At 39.2% G+C, this 19,953-nt stretch overlaps 1 protein-coding gene across 2 annotated transcripts in view; it reads right to left on the bottom strand.

The window, feature by feature from the left end:
* LOC131425941 (serine/threonine-protein kinase 32A) overlaps positions 1 to 19,953 on the bottom strand; it is a 280,520-nt gene that overhangs the window by 95,617 nt on the left and 164,950 nt on the right. For both annotated transcript variants that reach the window (XM_058588268.1, XM_058588267.1), the window contains exons 5-6: positions 9,856 to 9,926; positions 9,576 to 9,664 (exon numbers count right to left, since the gene is read on the bottom strand). In XM_058588268.1, the coding sequence (XP_058444251.1) occupies positions 9,576 to 9,664; positions 9,856 to 9,926 (160 nt within the window). The remainder of the gene's footprint in view (positions 1 to 9,575; positions 9,665 to 9,855; positions 9,927 to 19,953) is intronic.

The raw sequence follows: 19,953 nt of genomic DNA, 5'->3' as shown, positions 1-19,953 counted from the left end.
ATCTGATCGGGGTGCCATTTCATCCAGATCCGACTTCCGGTTTCGATATTATATGGCGATGAGTGTCAAAACTTTCGAACCGTCATACACAATGACGATGCAAAACCGCTACGTGCTGGTACGGAAGAAGAAAACACCTCCGCCCATCAAACGAAGTTAAAATAGGGACCATACAATTTGTACTCATTTTATCACAAGTGATCTTAGCCAAGGAAAAAATCATCGTTGCGAAATGACAACTGATCTGATCTCTAAGAGCAAAAGTGCACAGATAAATTGTGCATAATGTAAGTTTTGAAAGATGATGCCTTCAAACGGTTGAACTTAAGTTACATACTGAAAATCTTAGTAAATTTATATGAGCTTGGATGCACCAATCGCTGGAAATGATGGAATCTAATGATAGGTGGTACCGGCACGAAAGTCTGTTATCAGAGTTTGGTTTTGATTGCACTTGCACAGCAATTAGGAAAAATCATAGCCACTCTACTAGAAGTATGGTAGAAAAAATGAAAGAAAGTTTGATTGGTCGGTCTCATTTATTTATTTATTTATTTATTTTGGAGCAGGGAAAAGCCCGATGGAGATGAAATTTGGCAATCTCTCTCTCCAGCAGGCATAAAACCTCCTCATCATTTGTATCAAAAGATTACAATGATCCAACAGATACATTTGGGCTTAACACTAACAATTAAAACTATATCTATAAGCCTATCTATAACTAGTTGATGACACTAAGCATTGCAGGGCAGTAATAGCGCTCTTGCTTAAAAGGTGAGAGAGAAGAAAAAAGTGAATAGGTTAATGTTATATAAGGGTTGGTGAGGGGGTGGGGTGGTAAACGAGAGTGGGCTAACGACGGTGTTAGAATCAGAATGTAGATCTAATTAGTGACCAAAAAGATGGTGGAAGACAGAGAAAACGACGGGGTTAGAATCGGTGATCGTGATCGAAAAACGGATGGTGGATGACAAAGAAAAAGTAGAAGGGACGACCGAGTTAATTTCGACGAGCGAATTTAGTTAGTTTCCAACGGAGATTGTTGGGAGACGGGGTGGGAAAGATCACAATAATCCAGCAGATACCATGTCATAAAATTATTACTGATAATTAAAACTACCCCTATTACTAACCTTAATACTTAAGAAGTAGAGAAGTAATTCAGAAACAATTTTTTCACGGTGTTGCGAGATAAGTGAAAATTGAACAAGTGAGAACATCGATTAAATAGACGGCAAATACTAGAAAGCGGTTCGTTATAGCCGTAATTAGTGCGAGCAGATTGAATTCTGAGCAATGAGCCTCATCGGAATTTCATGTTTCTTGATGTGTTTTTATATCAATAAAACCAGTAAATAACATTGACATATAGCAAAGCCTTGGTATTACATTCCTGTAGCGGAATTTGACCTTATGTTCCAACATACTTCGCAGCCGATTCAGAGTGTATAGAAACAATTGCATGGCTAGTGCTACGATTCTAATGACACTACGAATCCCTCCAGGTCGGGGCTTGAACATACGACAACTGGTTTGTAAGACCAGCGCCCTATGTATTAAACCGCCAACCCGGGACGACATTGACCTATATGAGGTAAATAAACATAATTATAATGATTAGAAAGACATGTTCAATCACAAAGCGTATCATTCAGCTAAATAATTTACCTTATTTAGCTTGAATAGCATACACAGAAGTAACAGGACTGCAGTATTTTGCTACGCCATTTCAAACGCCATCATTGGAAACGCTGTGCCCTCTGTGTGTTCAAACCCTGCGCTCCTGTTACTTCTGCATCACAACACAAACATAACTCGTGGGGCCCTCATTTCGAAGTACGGTTCGGCTTGTTTACCCCTTGATGTAGGCCATATTCAATATGTTGAATCGGTTGATGGTCGTTCAATAAAATCACACCCAGCACGAATCGGAACGGAAAGGCAATCGAATAACAGCCCAATAAAGGGTGGAAAGCTGCTGCAAAATGAAATCCTTCATCAGAAACGCAATAAACCTGACCGGCCATTGTGAATGGAACATAAAAAAGAAGCAGGTTCTAGCGTGTCAGACAGCTTCAACACAAGAAGCTCTCGCCTGACTTTCGTCTTATTATGCAATTTCAATGCTCCATGCTTCGCCATAATCCGAACCGAAATATTTATGCTCATAAATCACGTCGCACGCTTGAAGCATATCGTTCGAAACGAGGGGCACCGCGAGGGAAAAGATATTCGCAACTCAAACAGGATGACGTGCCAAAATTACACCAATAGATCGATTGGCTTCCCTTCCGATACGCCGATAGACTCCGACTGCCACCAGTAGGGTAACAGAGGTATTTTGGCCCACTTTAGGATTGATTTTATTTTGGCCCACTTTATAAAAATATCCACCAAATATTATAATATCTTTGAAAACTCCCTCCGCAATAGGTAATTTAATGTGATTAGCTTCAAATTGATGCAAAATGAGTTACTTAACATCGATAAAATCCAATGAAATCGATAAAGTTTGTTAGGTGGGCCAAAATATATGAAGTGGCCAAAATACCTCTGTTACCCTAGTAGTCCATCTATCGCTGTTTGCTCGCATTGCTTCTATTTGTTTTACTTTTCCACGAAAGGAGCATAACCTAACCTCTCTTTAGTCAGGCATCACCAACCGCAATAGCTGTCGCCAATACTCGATCCGCTACTCGAGAGCTCATGCGGGTGGGGGCGCTCGTCATAATCATATCAAGAACTGTGCACGGAATGGGGGACGTAAGCATTTGCCAGAAATTACGACGGATGTGGAATGGGAATTTTCTACTTACTGACATCTTTATAGCTTTGTTGCGTGACTGGGTCCCGGTGTCGGTGTCGAACGGTTGGTACGATGCCAATACCAATACCGGTGCCAGTGTGTCAACGACGGAAAAAAGTGCCGCTAAGGTGAACAACAGCAACAGGACCGAACAAAAGTGTGCGGTGTCTAAATATATTGTTCGTCGGAAGGAATTTGACTGGCAGGTGGCAAGTTGGAATGTGGATTTGGCAGCACATTCGTAATCGAAGCAAACCACGATCGTTATTAGTCAAGAGTTCGAATGATGTCGAAAAAAAGTAAACAATATGCTTTACATGAAATGTGAAAAATTGTCAAAATTTCAGATACCATTACCGTTGAGTAGATCTTGGTTAGAAATGTACGGGGCCCGGTCACCTGTCGAGTTTTTGTTCAGCGCAGGATACTACCTTAAGAAGCATTTCACTTCCTTTCTTCCCGATTCACCGTGTTTCGTGCAGTGAGTCAAAAATTATTCCAGATGGAATCCGAGAGGAGAGAAAAAATTCTGCAGAACCAATTTGATAATCCAGAGTGGTCCGCAAAAAAATCCTGCTCAAACGTTCTGGGGAGCGAAAGAGCGTGGATCGAGTGCCTCAAGGTAAGCGTCGTAGTGGGGCATATGACCGCAAGCTGAACCAGAAGGTGTTGAAAATCGTCAGACCAATCCCTGGACCAGAGCTAATAAAAGTCATTTTCATTGACTGAAAAATAGACGAAAATGACAAAAAAATTACTGTCACTCTCAGCTTCGCTTGCAAACTATGAGAACGAAGTCCATGTCCAGTCAATGACATAAGCGGGACAGTAGTTTCAAAATTTTGTTTTTTCTTTCATTTGCCCTTTCAGTCATTTGCAGTTTTCAGTGAAAATCCCATAGTATGTAGTGTCGATATTCAACCAAAGCTGTGAGAATTGAAAACGACAGAAAAAGGTTTCACAATAAGTTTTAACTGTTGGTGCTCGAATTTGTAGTAGTTTTGGTTTCCAAAGGAGTTCTGGGATGTAATTACTTCGATTTGCCATATTTTAGTCACTTTTTATAGCCAAGCGTCACATATTTTCAATACATCGATGAAAGAATGAGAATTGAAATTCTGCTGTTGCTACCTGAAGACGTTAGTTTGGTTTCGTCTTGTCACAGAGAAAAGAGTGACGTTGTCAATTATGCTCTCTCATTTTTTCGATGAGAAACGAAAATGCTTCGTCTCTCTTCGTTTGTTCAGGTGTCGGTCATTTACGAATGAGACAGTAAAACATTGAAAATGAGACTGCTGGAATGGTTTCTTTCATTGAGAATACGTGCCAATTTTAAGCTCTGCCCTGGACTATCAGAGAATCAAAACGCACAAAAATACGCTGCTGCTCGCAGTACCGTTCGAAGAATTCGTTCACGAAGAGGAAATCGTTCTTATTGAGCCAGCATGCAACCAAACAGAACGATAATGCAAAGTTACGTCACGAAACCTCGAGCTCGGAAATTGTACCGGCAGGTTTTGACGAAGTCCCAAGAATGTCTGCTCATCGACGATTAAATCTACGTAAAAATGGATTTCGGATGTTCCTGCGAAGTTCTAATTTGTATTTATGAACAAATTTGTCAAAAAAAAACTGATGATTTGGCAAGGGATATGCAACTGCGGAGGAAAGACCAAAGTGTTCGTGACGAATAAGACGATGGACTCGAAGCTACACAAGGAAGAATATCTCAAAAACCCCGGCGTACTACCTTTTATTAAAGCCCATAAAAGTCCCGTGAAGTTTTGGCTAGATTTTGCAAGTTGCCACTACAGCCGGGAAATCATCCAGTGGTTGCGCGATAATAACGTAGATTTCATAGATAAAAACATAAATTCACCCAACTGCTCGCAGTTCCGGCCCTACGACAGATTTTGGGCAAAAATTAAGGGAAAGCTAAAGAAAAGTGGAAAAAAATGACGTGAGACGCGACTCAGATGGTCAAAATGTGGAACAAATGTGCCAAGAAAGTTGACTGCGGAGGTGTGCAGCGTTTGATGGGAGAAATCAATAAGAAGCGGCGAATTTTCATTAGAAACGAAGAGAAATGATTTGTATTAATATTTTTTCTTTAAATTACAGTGAATTATCTTTGTTTTGATGTACACTAAGGTCTCTTTTTACGCGGGGGATATGTACCGCGTAAAAAAACCGCGTAACTTCGGAAATTCGCGTAAAAAAACCGCGTAACTTCTGAAATCCACATAAAAAAAACGCATAACTTCGGAAATCCGCTTAAAAAACCGCGTAACTTCGAAAATTCGCGTAAAAAAACATCCAAACTAAAGAAAATTTTTTTTTGATGCCAAATATCTTAGAAATACATCCAGATCTGGTGTGAAATCAAAAACAATTTTTTTTGTGAAAATCGACTTTAAGACAAGAAAAAAATTGAGAATTCCAAAATCGAAATTTTTTTGGTGCCGAAAAAAACCGCCTAACTTAGGAAATACGCATAAAAAAAACCGCGTAACTTCGGAAATCCGCGTAAAAAACCCTCCAAACTAAAGAACAAAATTTTTTTATGCGAAATATCTTAGAAATACATTCAGATCTGGGGTAAAATAAAAAAAAAAAAACAATTTTTTTTGTGAAAATCGAAGAAAAATTTTGAGACTTCCAAAATCGAAATTTTTTTTGTGCCGAAAAAACCCTCGTAACTTTGGAAATCCGCGCAAAAAACCGCGTAACTTCGGAAATCCGCATAAAAAAACCGCGTAACTTCTGAAATCCGCATAAAAAAAACGCATAACTTCGGAAATCCGCTTAAAAAACCGCGTAACTTCGGAAATTCGCGTAAAAAAGCTATACTAAAGAAAAAAATTTTTTTGATGCCCAATATCTTAGAAATGCATCCAGATCTGGTATAAAATCAAAAAAAAATTTTTTGTGAAAGTCAACTTTAGGACAAGAAAAAATTTGAGACTTCCAAAATCGAAATTTATTTTTGGTGCCGAAAAAAACCGCGTAACTTCGGAAATTCGCGTAAAAAAACCGCGTAACTTCTGAAATCCACATAAAAAAAACGCATAACTTCGGAAATCCGCTTAAAAAACCGCGTAACTTCGAAAATTCGCGTAAAAAAACATCCAAACTAAAGAAAATTTTTTTTTGATGCCAAATATCTTAGAAATACATCCAGATCTGGTGTGAAATCAAAAACAATTTTTTTTGTGAAAATCGACTTTAAGACAAGAAAAAAATTGAGAATTCCAAAATCGAAATTTTTTTGGTGCCGAAAAAAACCACCTAACTTAGGAAATACGCATAAAAAAAACCGCGTAACTTCGGAAATCCGCGTAAAAAACCCTCCAAACTAAAGAACAAAATTTTTTTATGCCAAATATCTTAGAAATACATCCAGATCTGGGGTAAAATAGAAAAAAAAACAAATTTTTTTGTGAAAATCGAAGAAAGATTTTGAGACTTCCAAAATCGAAATTTTTTTTTTGTGCCGAAAAAACCCTCGTAACTTTGGAAATTCGCGTAAAAAACCGAGTAACTTCGTAAATCTGCATTAAAAAAAAACCGCGTAACTTCGGAAATTCGCGTAACTTCGGAAATCTGCATAAAAAAAACCGCGTAACCCCGGAAATTCGCGTAAAAAACCGCGTAACTTCGGAAATCCGCGTAAAAAAACCATACTGAAGAAAAAATTATTTTGTACGCGAATCCATTACCGAGATACAGATGATTGTATTATTCCGGATTCTAAATGGACATAGCTTTATTCACATCTTTGTCGTTGCAAATCGACTACCATTCACCAAGGCACGATAGCAGTGATCAGTGACCTTGTGAGTCATCCTTTGCATCTACACCTCTTACTTGCTTAAATCTTGATATCCGAACTCATTTTCTGGATTTATCTACAACCCCACTCTGCTGTACAAGCATTCATTAAAGGCTCCTTCGATAACTAGAAATTTCTGAAACTACATCTGAGTTCTAGAAAAAGCGTGTTTTAATTCTTCTATGAGCTACTATTACTGGAACTTCGGAACGAACTAGGCTACATTGCCCACTTGAACACTGGATCACTATCGGAATGATTTTGAAATACACTGTTTTTAACGTGTTACTGAGCTGAACAAAAGTAGACTGCCGGTAGTTCAGAACTTTTCATTAAATGGCCAATAACGACACCGGCCACGACCAGAGGCTGTGCTACAACAGCGCTGCACCAAACGAGTATTTTTCGGAATACGTTAAACTCTAGCCAGCCGGCTGTCCAGAGCCGTCTGCCATTTCATTCACCAAAGACTGTCCCAGAAAGTATGGACCCAACCAAAAACCGCTGCCATTTCGCAATGGTTCAAAATCTATCATTTTTTATGGCTGCGTCCTGTTGTTTACACTCTTCTCTAACCACTTGTGCAGTTGTTTATTCGTTTTCATTAGTTTGTTTCGAAATGCGTGGACTTTCAGCAGAACAACAACGTCGAAAAATTGTGTACAAATGGTGCACAGAACGCGGACTGTCACTGAGAAAGATAGCCAAAATGGACGGAGTAAGTGAAAAAGCCGTGCGAAATGCAATCAGGAAGTTCGGTGAGGATAACACCTTTAAGGATAAACCGAAAACGGGTCGAAAACAGGTCCTGCTAACCCTCAGTTGGATAAACGTATACTGAAGGCGTTCGAGCAAATAAAGGCGGTTTCAGTTCGGGATGTGGCTAAAAAAATGGGCACTTCGAAGTCAAATGTTCTTCGTGCTAAAGAACGTTTGAATCTTCGAACCTATAAGAAGCAGAAACAACCAGAACATAGTCCGAAACAAGAAGCATCGATCAGGCCGAGGGTTCGAAAGCTGTACAATACGATTCTTGCTGGAAGTTTGAACTACATAATCATGGATGACGAAACCTACGTGAAACTCGATTACAAATCCTTGCCAGGACCACAATATTATACGGTGCGAGAAGGGCAAGTCGAAAAATTTGGTAAAAAAGCTATGGTCTGGCAAGCAATTTGTAGCTGCGATAAGATTTCGAAACCCTGCATCACCACTGCTTCAATGAACAGCGAAATATACATCAAGGAATGTTTACAAAAACGACTTCTACCCATGATTCGAAGCCACAAGGATCCTGTTGTCTTCTGGCCAGATCTTGCTTCTTGCCACTACTCGAAATCAACGGTAGAATGGTATACTACCAAAAATGTCGCTTTCGTCCCAAAAGACATGAATCCACCAAATTGCCCACAACTTCGACCAATTGAGGAATTTTGGGCATTAACAAAGGCACATCTTAGGAAACATGTCTCGGCAGCCGACAGCCGAAACCATTCAACAGTTCGAAAAAGATCGAAAAAAAGTGTCAAAACTTGTCGCCAAGAAGTTTGTACGAAATTTAATGAGGAACGTTCGTAAGAAGGTGCACCAGCTAGTCTACAATGGCTAAGTAGCAAATGCTGAAAATAATATTCTGTTGTTGTAGTCTAATATCTAACACTTGTGAATTATTTACAGCGAAATCAAAGTGCGTCCATACTTTCTGGGACAGTCTTTATGCGTTTGAAACTAAATTAAAGATATAAATTAAGTTACTAGAAGAAATCGAACCAGGAAAAGTACATCCATTACAGGGCCATAAAACAACATTGACGACAAGGAACGAGAACCAATTGAGCTCATCACCATCTAAAATTTGCTTAGAGTGTTACTGCTTAAAAAATGTTACGAGAGTAATAAACTCTGAAACTATTCTCCAATCAATTTTGGGTGTTGGGCGTTATTCTTGCATTAACAAACATATATTTTCAAAGTTTTGTTTCAGTCATTCTGTCTGTTGCGCAAGTTAAGTATATTCTCTTTGGTTACTTTTTTCTTACGATTATTACGGTACACTTAGCAATCCTTCTCTCTAGCTACAGGGGAGCGCAAAGGAAGCTGACATATTTGTTCTCCGGTTACATTGGAACCAAACAAGTGAGGAAGCAACTGAACATGGCTTCGGAAAGTAGAAGAATGAAGGTTGATTTTTGTCTAGTAGTTTTCCATCATGGAGCCCTGGAGCGTCGCTCATCGCGTTTTTATTTATTACTCGTTTTTGAAGAATCGGTCGTATGCTACAACTATTTGTGAGTTTAAAAACATCGAGTGAAAAAATTCCTTATGTCTGTCTTTTCTGGTTGAGGTTAGCAGTGACGGTAAAAAAAACTAATTGAAATAGTTACCAGTTGATTGTGATAACAAATTTTATGATTAAAAATGATCGGCTTGAAATGGAAAAACGCTGAACTATACCGATTTCTATTCAATTAAAACATAAAAGAAAGTTCGCGATCAGGTAAAAAACAAACAAACAAAAAAACTCGCTCCAACAGGTTCTGAACAAATAGAGTTATTTTTAATAAACGGCACTGTCGCCTTTCGAAGCAGGCAAAAACAAAGCAAATAATTGAATTCATTGATGTTTCTAAAAATAATACAGCAAAACTGTAGGGTAACTCGGTATCAATACACTGACAAACAGAGCTTTACAATATAAATAAGGTCAAATATTTATGCTTGTTTGTGCTCCCACTTCGTATGATGCTGCGGAAAAAGCCATCGAATGCTTCGACTTTCTGTTGGTTGGTTTGTCCACTTTTGAACCTAACCCTTTCGGTATGCGGGACAAATTGTGTACACTCCACCCTCCCCGTTCTCGGGCTGGTGACCAGAACCAGGGTCCCCTGGCAAACCAACTAAAAATAAACATCGCTTCCAGTGAAATTTACTCACCTGTGGACGACTCGTTGCTTCTGCAAATAGTCCAACACGGAACCGATTTCGCACACCAATAAGGCAACACTGGCTTCCGAGAATTCCACCTGTCACCGGCACCATTCCACGGGTTTCACGGGTTCCGTACAGTCGAATCCAGGCGTCCAGCGCAAAGCACAGAGAGTAAATAGATAATTAACAAAATACAAATTTAGATTTCATTTCCGTTCAGAACCGTGCCACCTCGGAATCCTCGGAATCACCGAGGGAGGGAGCAGGGATGGGATGAGAGCAATACCTGGTGGTTCAGATGATAGCGCAAATCTCCCCCGGCCAGCAAATCGCACACCATAAACAGGTCCTCCTCATCTGGAATCGAAACGAAAATAAACCGAACACACGGTGAGTAAATCCAAATGCATGCCTGTCGATTACGGGCTTTGGTGCGGTTAAGCCTTCCAATAGGCGGGATTGAGTTTCTACAGCGAGGGGGGCAATTAGCCGGCATGCAAGCTGAGGTTCAATGAACTGATTGACGGGATTGCGTACTGACAAAACCGGATGCCACCGGATCGGTTCAATGAACCACACACAATTTTGATTATGAGTTTTGAGGCGACCGATAAATTGTTTAACTCAGTGGATTTAACTTTTTCGGTAAGCCGTTTTGAGTAGAATTGATATTAGATCCCGAAATGAGTTCTGGATTTGATAACGTTATTCTTTGTTGGTTATGTTTGTGGTTCGCTTACTATCTTTAAGATAGTATCTTAGTAATGTTTGTAATGTAATGAGTTTCTCGAATTTCAGAAAGTAATTATTTCGATACTATTCGAAAAAGGACACAAAATACGATAAAATTTCAACGCATTCTCGGTAGCCGGCTTCCCAGAGTAACGTACTCGAACGACAGCTTTAACATAGTGAACAAAATTCATTCGTCTTTATTGTCACGTCAAACGAAAGCAAGTGACGACATTTTGACCGTCGTCAGATAGTATTCATTTAGGGGTACACAGATGAAAATAACAAACATAAATACAAGTACATTAAGATTTTAGTTCCATTTTCCAGATGCAGTATTCAGTTCTTAAATCCTGGTGCAGAATTCTGTTCCAGAATCCAAGTGCAGATTTCAGTTCCAAAATCCATGTTCGGAATTCAATTTCAGAATCCAATTGTACAATACAGGTCCAGAATCCAGACCAACCGTACAATTCCAAAATCAGTTCTAGTTTGCAGGTGAAGAATTCAGATTCAGAATTTTGTCCCAGAATTATGGTCCAGAATTCAGCTGCAAGATCCAGAATGCCGTTTTAGAATCCAATTTCAAAATCTTGTTCCAAAATCAGGTCCTGAATTCAGTTCCAGAATTCAGTTTCAGAATCCAATTGCAGAATCCAGATCAAGAACTCCAAGACTTAATTCCATTTTCCTGGTGTTAGATTAAGATTTAGAATTCAGTTTCAAACTCCAGAATTGAGTTCTAAATCCCAGTTGCAGAGTTCAGTTCCAGCATCCAGTTTCAGAATTAGGTCACGAATTCAATCCTGAGTTCCAGAGTTCGTGAATCCAAGTCTGGATTTCAGTGCCAGAATTAAGATTTGGAATACTGGTCCCACATTCTGATCCAGAATGCGGTTTCAGAATCCGAGTTCAGAGCTAAGATGCAGAATCCACAACTCAGTAGCAAAATTCAATTTCAGAATCCAGGTTCAAATCCATTTCCAAACACATATCTAGAATTAAGCCAGGATTCGGTTCTACAATCTTGTTTCGAAATCCTGGCGTAGAATTCAGTTCTAGAATCCATCGCTGGGGCTCGGTTCCAGTTTCAGAATCCTGGTCCAGAATTTAGTTCTAGATTCCAGTTCCAGAGTCAATGTTCAGAGTTCTTTTTCCGAATTCATCATTCTGGTCCGGAATTCATTTCCAGAATCCAGGGTCAGGATTTGGCTCCAAAATCATAGTCCAGAATTCAGTTTTAGCATCCACAATTCAGTTCCAAAATCCTGAGTCAGGATTCAGGTTCAGAATCCAGTTACAAGATCAAGAATTGAGATCCAAATCCCAGAGCCAGAGCCGGCTTCGGAGCCAAAAATTAAGTTTTGGAATCCAGGTTCATAATCCATTCCCAGAATCATTTCTGGAAATCGGTTTCAGGATTCGATTTCAAAGTGAAGTTGCAGAATTCTGGTCCAGGATTATGTTCCAGAATCCATCATAGGATCCTCATCCTCAATTCAACTCTAGAATCCTGGACCAGAACTTGGTTACAGAATCCATCTCCATTCCAGAATCATGAGCCAGAATTCAGTTTATGCATTCAGTTCCAAAGTCAGGATAAGAGCCTCTGTTTCATGATCCAGTTTCATCATTTAATTCCAGAATACTTAATGTGCTGAATTCAGTCACAGAATCCAGGTCCAGAGTTTAATTTCAGAATCCAACTCCTGAATTACAGTTCCAGAATTTCCAGAATCTCCAGATCAAAAATTCGGTTCTAAAATTCAGTGCCAAAATTCTATTCCAGAAATGATCTCTAGGATTGAGTTCCAGAATTATGGCCCAGAATTAAGTTTCAGAATCCGGTTCCAGAATCATTATCCGTAATTCTGTTTCCGAACGCAGAATTCAGTTTTAGAATCCAGGATTGGTTTAAGAATCATGGTTCATAGTTCAGTTTTAAAACCCAGTTGCAGAAATTCAGGTCCAGAGTTCAGTTGTAGAATCCAAACCAGAATCCAGGCCAAGAATTCGGGTCCTGAATCATGGTCCAGAATTTAATTTTAGAATCCTGTAACAGAATCCAGGTCCAGAATTCAGTCTTAAAATTCACAATCAGTACCAGAATCCTGGACTAGATTTCAGATTTGTTTCAAGAATCATAGTTCAGAATCCAGTTACAAGATCTAGAATTGGGATCGAAAATCCAGATCCAGAATGCCGTTTTAGAATCAAGTTTCAGAATACAGTTCCAGAATTAGATCCAGAAGTTGGGACCTAAGTTTAGTTCAAGAATCCAGGTCTTGAATTCGTTTCCAGAATTCAAATCTTGAATGCTGGTCACGTATCCTGATAAAACATTCGGTTTCAGAATCCAGGTTCAGAATTCTGTTCCAGAATCCAAGTGCAGAATTCTATTCCATAAGCATCCTCTAGGATTTAGTTCCAGAATTAATTTTTCAGAATTCAGTGCGAGAATCAGACCCAAAATTCTGTTCCAGAATCCACTTTCAGAATATAATTCCAAAATTCAGGTGCTGAATATAGTCACAGAATCCAGGTCCGGAGATCAATTTCAGAATCCAGCTCCATAATCCATGTCCAGAACTCACTTCCAGAATTCAGAATTTGGGTCCAGATTACAACTCCAGAAACCAGACCACGAGCTCAATTCCAGAACTGAATACAAGCTTCCAGATGCAGAATCCAGGTTCAGAATCCTGTTCCAAAACTCAATTCCAGAATTCAGATCTCAGGTACAGAGCTCATTCTTAGAATCCACAACTCAATTCCATAATTCTGGACCAGAACTCAAATCCAGAGTTTGGTTTCTGAATTCAGTTCAGTAAAAAAATCCAGAATTAAGTTTCAACTTTCTTTGCGTTTCGCCTTCGGCTCGTCAGTGCTTAAAGCAGTTCAAATTGAACTGCCATCTCGTGCCTAGCAGTTCAACTTAAACCGCTAAGCAGACGCAAAGCTTACACAACTTATGTAACGCTTTCGGATATTACACAGAAGTGTAATATCCTTTCTGACGTCTCGGACGTAAACGATTGACGACTGGCTACTGGTCGCCGCAGAGATTTGAACATTTGGGGGTTTATTGTTTTGTGCAAACGCGAACGCGCCATTTTTTCTGCTCCAGTTTTCTGGTAACATAAGGAAAAATGAGAGAGAAACGAAATCGGCTCAGCGGTAGCTTTATTGGATATTATGTGATGTAGTCAAACTTGTAACCGAAAATATCAAAACTTTCTTGGCCCATCGAGAGTAATTTTGCACATTTACGAGACAGCATGGAGAGAAACGTAATACGCAGAGCGAGGCATGTGGTTTTACGCGACCAACTGCGCTCAGCCTTTTTGAGCCGATTTTATTTCTCTCTCATGTTTCGTTACGTTTCCAGGGAGCTGGAGCAGAAAAAATGGCACCGCCATAGAAATCGACTTACTTTCACAAAAATACAATTCACTTCATTTTTATCGCGACAACATATATGTTTTTATGCACTAATCGCATTAAAATTAAATTATCTAGACATTGTCAGGATAGATTTTTGATGCATGCCTTTGTCGGCGAGATATTCAATGAACAAGTGGAGAGACGGCGTTTTCAGTTATGCAATTTTTCCTTCAGAAAAAAGACTTTCCCGACCGCTAAAGTCAAACAATCATTCTGAAATTTTCACAGAATAACCTAAACTAATTTTAATAGTTGGGTTTTTTGATATTCGTCACCGTTTCTGAGAAAATCAGATTTGAAGCGTGGAAATGGCCCTCTAAATCACCCTAAAACACACTGGCCTCAGATCTTAAGATTCAAAATCCAGATGCAGAATGGCGTTTTAGAATCCAGTTTCATTATACAGTTCCAGAATTAGATCCAGAAATTCGGACAAGAGTTGAGTTCTAGAAACCAGATCTAGAACTCAGTTTAAGAATTCAGATCTTGAATCCTGCCTAGTTCTAAATTCTGATCGAAAAATCGGTTTGAGAATCAAGGTCCACAATTCAGTTTCAGAATCCAATTCCAGAATCCATCTCAAGGCTCCAATTCTAAAATCAGGCCCAGAATTCAGATCCAGAAATCAGATTCAGAAATCTGTTCCAGAATTCAGATCCAGAATTCGATCTCAGAATCCACGTGAAATCCATCAGTGACACTTCGAGAATCTAGGTTTTGTATTGAGATCCAACAATCAGATTTAGAATTCAGCTCCATAACCCAAATCCAGAATTCAGAACTTCGGTAAAGAATACGGTTCCAGAAACCAGACGAAGAATTAAATTTCAGGATTCAATTCAGATTTCCAAATAAAGAATTCCGTTCTTGACACCAGATGCAGAGTTCGGTTACAGCGTCCAAAGTTCAGGTTAAGAATCCAGATCCAGAATTATGTTTTAGAATCCACGTCTAGAATTGAGATCCAGAAACTCAAATCCAAAATCTATGTTCAGAATTCAGTTTTCGAATCCTGGTACAGAATTCGCGTACTGAATTTAATTTTCAGTATCCATTTTCGGAATCCAGCTTATGAATCCCGATTCCAAATCCAGTTGCACAATTGAGTTCTAGAATTCAGTTTCAAAGTACCGGTTCCGAATCCAGTCCCAGAAGCTTCTCCAATCGATTTCCAGAATGCATTTCCTGAATCTAGGCTAACAGCTTGACTCTAGCTTGTTTACGTTGATTCTGAAAATGAGCTCGGAGATGAATTCTGAAACTGAATTCTGAACCCGAATTGTGGGGCTCCAATCCTAACCCGGATTCGAAAAATGACTTCTGTATCGGGATTCGGTAACTGATATTTTTACCTAAATTCTGGGTCAAAATTTGGCACCTGAATTTTAACTTTAAAATTAAGCTCTAGATCTGGATTCTGCAACTGAAGCTCATAACTGAATTCTGAAAGAGATCTCTGATCCTGGATTCTGGAACTAAATTCGGAACCAGAATTTTGAGAATGAAATCTGGACCTGTGTTCTGAAGATGAATTATAAACACGGATTCTGGAACCTGAATTCTGGCTTTTGGAAAAGAATTTTGGATCCAGGTCTCCACCCAGGTATAGAAATCATGTTCTGATGCAGAATCCATCTATAGATGAATTTTGATATTTGTTCAATTTGCCCGAAGTAAGCAGGTTCCAGTTCCAGTTCCAGAATCAATTTCTAGGATTCAGTTCTAGAATCCAGGATCAGGACTTGTATCCAAAATCATGACCCAGAATTGATTTTCAGAATCCAGCTGCAGAATCAGTCCAAGAGTTCAGTTCCAGAATTCAGATCAAGAATTCAATTCCAGAGTCCTCGTAATGAATTTAATAACAGAATCTACGTGTAGTATTCACATTCAGCTCCAGAATCCATGTCCAGCATTCAGTTTAAGAATTTTGAATTTGGGTCAAGAGTACGATTCCAGAAACCAGACTAAGATTTCAATTCAAGGATTCAATTCAGATTTCCAAATGCAGAATCCAACTTCAGAGTTCCGTTCTTGACTCCAGGTGCAGAATTCGGTTACAGCGTCCAAGCCTCAGGCCCAGAATCCAGGTCCAGAATTCGATTCCAGAGTTCACGTGATAGATTAAGTTGCAGAATTCACTTCTAGAATCCATGTCTAGAATTGAGATCCAGAAATCAGATTCAAAACTCAGATCGAAAATCTATGTTCAGAATTCAGTTTCCGAATCCTGGTTCAGAATTTATTATTCAGAATAAAATTCCAGAAACCGCGTACGGAATTAAATCCCAGAATCCAGATTCCAAATCCAGTTGGACAATTGAGTTCTAGAATTCAGTTTCAAAATGCTGCTCCATAGTTCTGGTTCCGAATTCAGTCCCAGAATCAAGCTTTTATCAATCGCGATCCAGAATGCAGATCCGGAATTCAAATACTGTATCCTAGTCCTGAATTCAAGATCAGAATACGGTTTCAAAACTCATTTCCTGAATCGAGGCTAAGAGCTCTAGAATTTTTTACCATGATTCTGAAAATCAGTTCAGAGATGAATTCTGGAACTGAATTCGGAACCCAAACTATGGAACTGCAATCTTAATCTGAATTCGGAAAATGAATTCTCTATCGGGATTCGAGAACTGAATTTATTATCTGAATTCTGGGTCCAAATTTGTCACCTGAATTTTAACTTTAAAATTAAGCTCTAGATGTGGAATCTGCAACTGAACTTCATAACTCAATTCTGAAAGGGATTTCTGATCCTGGATTCTGGAACTAAATTCGGAACCAGAATTTTGAGAATGAACTCTGCAACTGAATTCTGAAGATGAATTATAAACATGGATTCTGGATTCTGAAACAGAATTTTGGATCCAGGTCTCCACCCAAGTATAGAAATCATGTTATGATGCAGAATCCATCTATGAATTAATCAATTAAGAATCCAGAATCAATGTCTAGGATTCAGCTCGAGAATCCTGGATAGGGACTTGATTCCAGAATCATGAGTTTCAGAATCATGTGGCAGAATCAGGCCAAAAGTTCAGTTCCAGAATTCAGATCAAGAATTCAATTCCAGAATCCTCGTAATGAGTTTAATAACAGAATCCACGTGTAGTATTCACTTCTGGCTCCAGAACTCAGTTCCATAGTTCAGAATTTAGGAAAAAAATACAATTCCAGAAACCAGACTAAGATTTCAAGTCAAGGATTCAATTCAGATTTCCAAATGCAGAATCCAACTTCAGAGTTCCGTTCTTGAATCCAGGTGCAGAATTCGGTTACAGCGTGCAAAGTTCAGGTCCAGAATCCAGCTCTAGAATTCGATTCCAGAGTTCACGTGATAGATTCCGCGTACGGAATTTAATTCCAGAATCTAATTTGGGAATCCAGATCCGGAATCTAGCTTCAGAATCCAGATTACAAATCCAGTTGAAGTATTGAATTCTAGAATTCAGTTTTAAAAAGCTGCTCAGAATTCAGTCCTAGAATCAAGTTTCGCCAATCGCGGTCCAGAATACAGACCCGGAATTCAAATACTGTATCCAAGCCCTGAATTCAAGGTCAGAATACGGTTTCAAAAGTCATTTCTTAAATTCCGGCAAAGATTTTTTTTACCTTGATTCTGAAAATGAGTTCAGAGATGAATTCTGGAACAGAATTCGGAACCCTAATTATGGAACTGCAATCTAAATCTGGATTCGGGAATTGAATTCGGTATCGGGATACGAGAACTGAACTTTTTTACCTGAATTCTGGGTCGAAATTTGGTACCTGAATTTTAGCTTTAAAATTGAGCTCTAGATCTGGATTCTGCAACTGAAGTTCATAACTTAATTCTGAAATTGATTTCTGAACCTGGATTCTGGAGCTAAATTCGTAACCAGAATTTTGAGAATGAACTCTGCAACTGTATTCTGAAGATGAATTAAGAACATGGATTCTGGATTTTGAAACAGAATTTTGGATCCAGGCCTTCACCCAGGTACAGAAATCATGTTATAATGCAGAATCCATCTATGAATGAATTTTGATATTTGTTCAATTAACCCGAACTAAGTAAGTTACGGATCCAGTTCCAGAAATAGAAACCAGTTCCATAGTTCAGAATTTGAGTCAAAAATACGATTCCAAAGACCAGACCAAGCATTAAATTCCAGGATTCAATTCAGATTTCCAAATGTAGAATCAAACTTCAGAGTTCCGTTCTTGAATCCAGGTGCAGAATTCGGTTACAGCGTGCAAAGTTCAAGTACAGAATCCAAGTCTAGAATGGAGATCCAGAAATCAGATTCAGAACTCAGATCAAAAATTTATGTCCAGAATTCAGCTTCAGAATTCAATTCCGGAAAACGCGTGCTGAGTCCAGTTATAGAATCTAAGTCAAGCTCAAAATACAGTTACAAGACTCATTTCCTGAGTCCAGGTTAATAGCTCAGCGCCTACTTTTTTATCTTGATTCTGAAAATGAGAATAATTCTGGAATTAAATGATGAACCCAAATTATGAATATGCATTCTCAATCAGGATTCTGGAAATGAATTCTGTATCGGGATTCGAGAACTGTGTAATTCACCAGAATTTTTGATTCTTTAATTCTAAGCTCTGAGCTGGATTCTGGAACCTGGATTGGCAGCCGAAATTTTGAAAATGCTCTGTGGAACTGAATTCTGAAGATGAATTGCAGAATCCATCTATGGATAAATTTTGATATTTGTTCAATTTGCCGGAACTAAGCAAAACTAAAGTTTGACTCAATTTTTGCTATCGAATAATCAGTGCAATTTTCAGTATTCGGAAGGAAGCTGTTCCTATTAGCGTCAGTCCGGTCATGTCTCCGACAATACCCACCCACCGATTTTATTTTTGTATTATTCCAACGTACTCTGAAAATGCGTAGAAAGGAGAGAAACGTGCCTCAGAATAGCAAATTTCGGCTTTCCAGGTAGATTTAATATAGATTACTACATCAAAATTGAAACATTGGAACCGGAACAAACTCATCCCGTCATGGGTTTCCGAACGGTCTCTCGTTTTGTTACTCGCTGACTTGACACTCCAGGAAAATACGCCTATCCATGACCACGGCCAAACGTTCATTTAGCAATAGTGTTTCGAGCGATTATTCCAAAACCACAGCCTAATGGATCCGATGGCAATTTAGCACGGTCTCCGCCATCGCCATCATCATCGTTGCTCTGCTGAAGGATGACTCTGATCAGAACCCGGAGGAGGAGGAGGAGCAGGAGTGCAGGGCAAAGAGCTTCGCTATTAAACTCGATTTAGTCTAGCACTCGGAACGAGGATGTATTATAATAAATCAGGACGCAAAACGATGGGCTGGGTTGGGTGAGAACTGGCAGCGGCAGTGGCGTTTGTGGAACCGACAGTTTGGTTGTTTGCATGTTTGGCTTGAATTTTGAGGCGTGTTGGTCGCAGACTTTCCGACGTGGCTTTCATTTACATATTTTAGTGGTTGGAACCAGAGCGTCGTCATGAAGTCTAGACGGGGACGAAATTTGGTCCAGAAAGTGAGGAGAGCTTCTTCTGGCGGTTTAGATATTTTAAGATAACGGAGAAGGAGCAGTTTTGAAACCAATGATGATAAAATAATTCATCAACAGAATTTCAAATCCCTTGAACTGTACGAAATAAACTATATCACAAATTGAACAATCCTAGTGACTGTTAGGAAGTAACTCCATGAAAGCAACAGTGATTTCATTGACAATTGCCAAAGAATGTGCCACATTTTTCTGACTGGGCGATGTCCCCAGGCACGAATCCAAAGTTTATCATACACATTCCGTCGTAGGGAAATAGCTCCAGCCGGTCAGTAACGTAGTTTGTGACTGGACTCAAATCAATTTGCGGGTACTTTACTTTCGGACTGCTGATCGTTATGACAGCAGAAATGTTGGCAAGAGAAGAGCTCTTGGAGTACGAGACGAAAACTTTTGCGGAAACTTAACTTTCAAAAGGCTTTGGTGGCATCAACACTTTACTTGTGACACACCAAACTGAATTATTTTCGTCAGCAAAGAACCTGCTGGCAACAATCTGTGTCGACTCGACTGGAGACTGGTGGCAATCAAAATTTTATGAATCGTTCCATGTTGCAACAATCAATGAATACATCTGATGAATTGATTCGTTTCCAAGGAACTCCCGCGGGCAGGGGCAGAAAAAGCTTTATTTTCCGTCAGTAAAC

This window comes from Malaya genurostris, chromosome 1 (genome assembly GCF_030247185.1).
Source record: "Malaya genurostris strain Urasoe2022 chromosome 1, Malgen_1.1, whole genome shotgun sequence".
NCBI lineage: Eukaryota > Metazoa > Arthropoda > Insecta > Diptera > Culicidae > Malaya > Malaya genurostris.
This window is presented reverse-complemented; position numbering and strand designations above follow the sequence as displayed.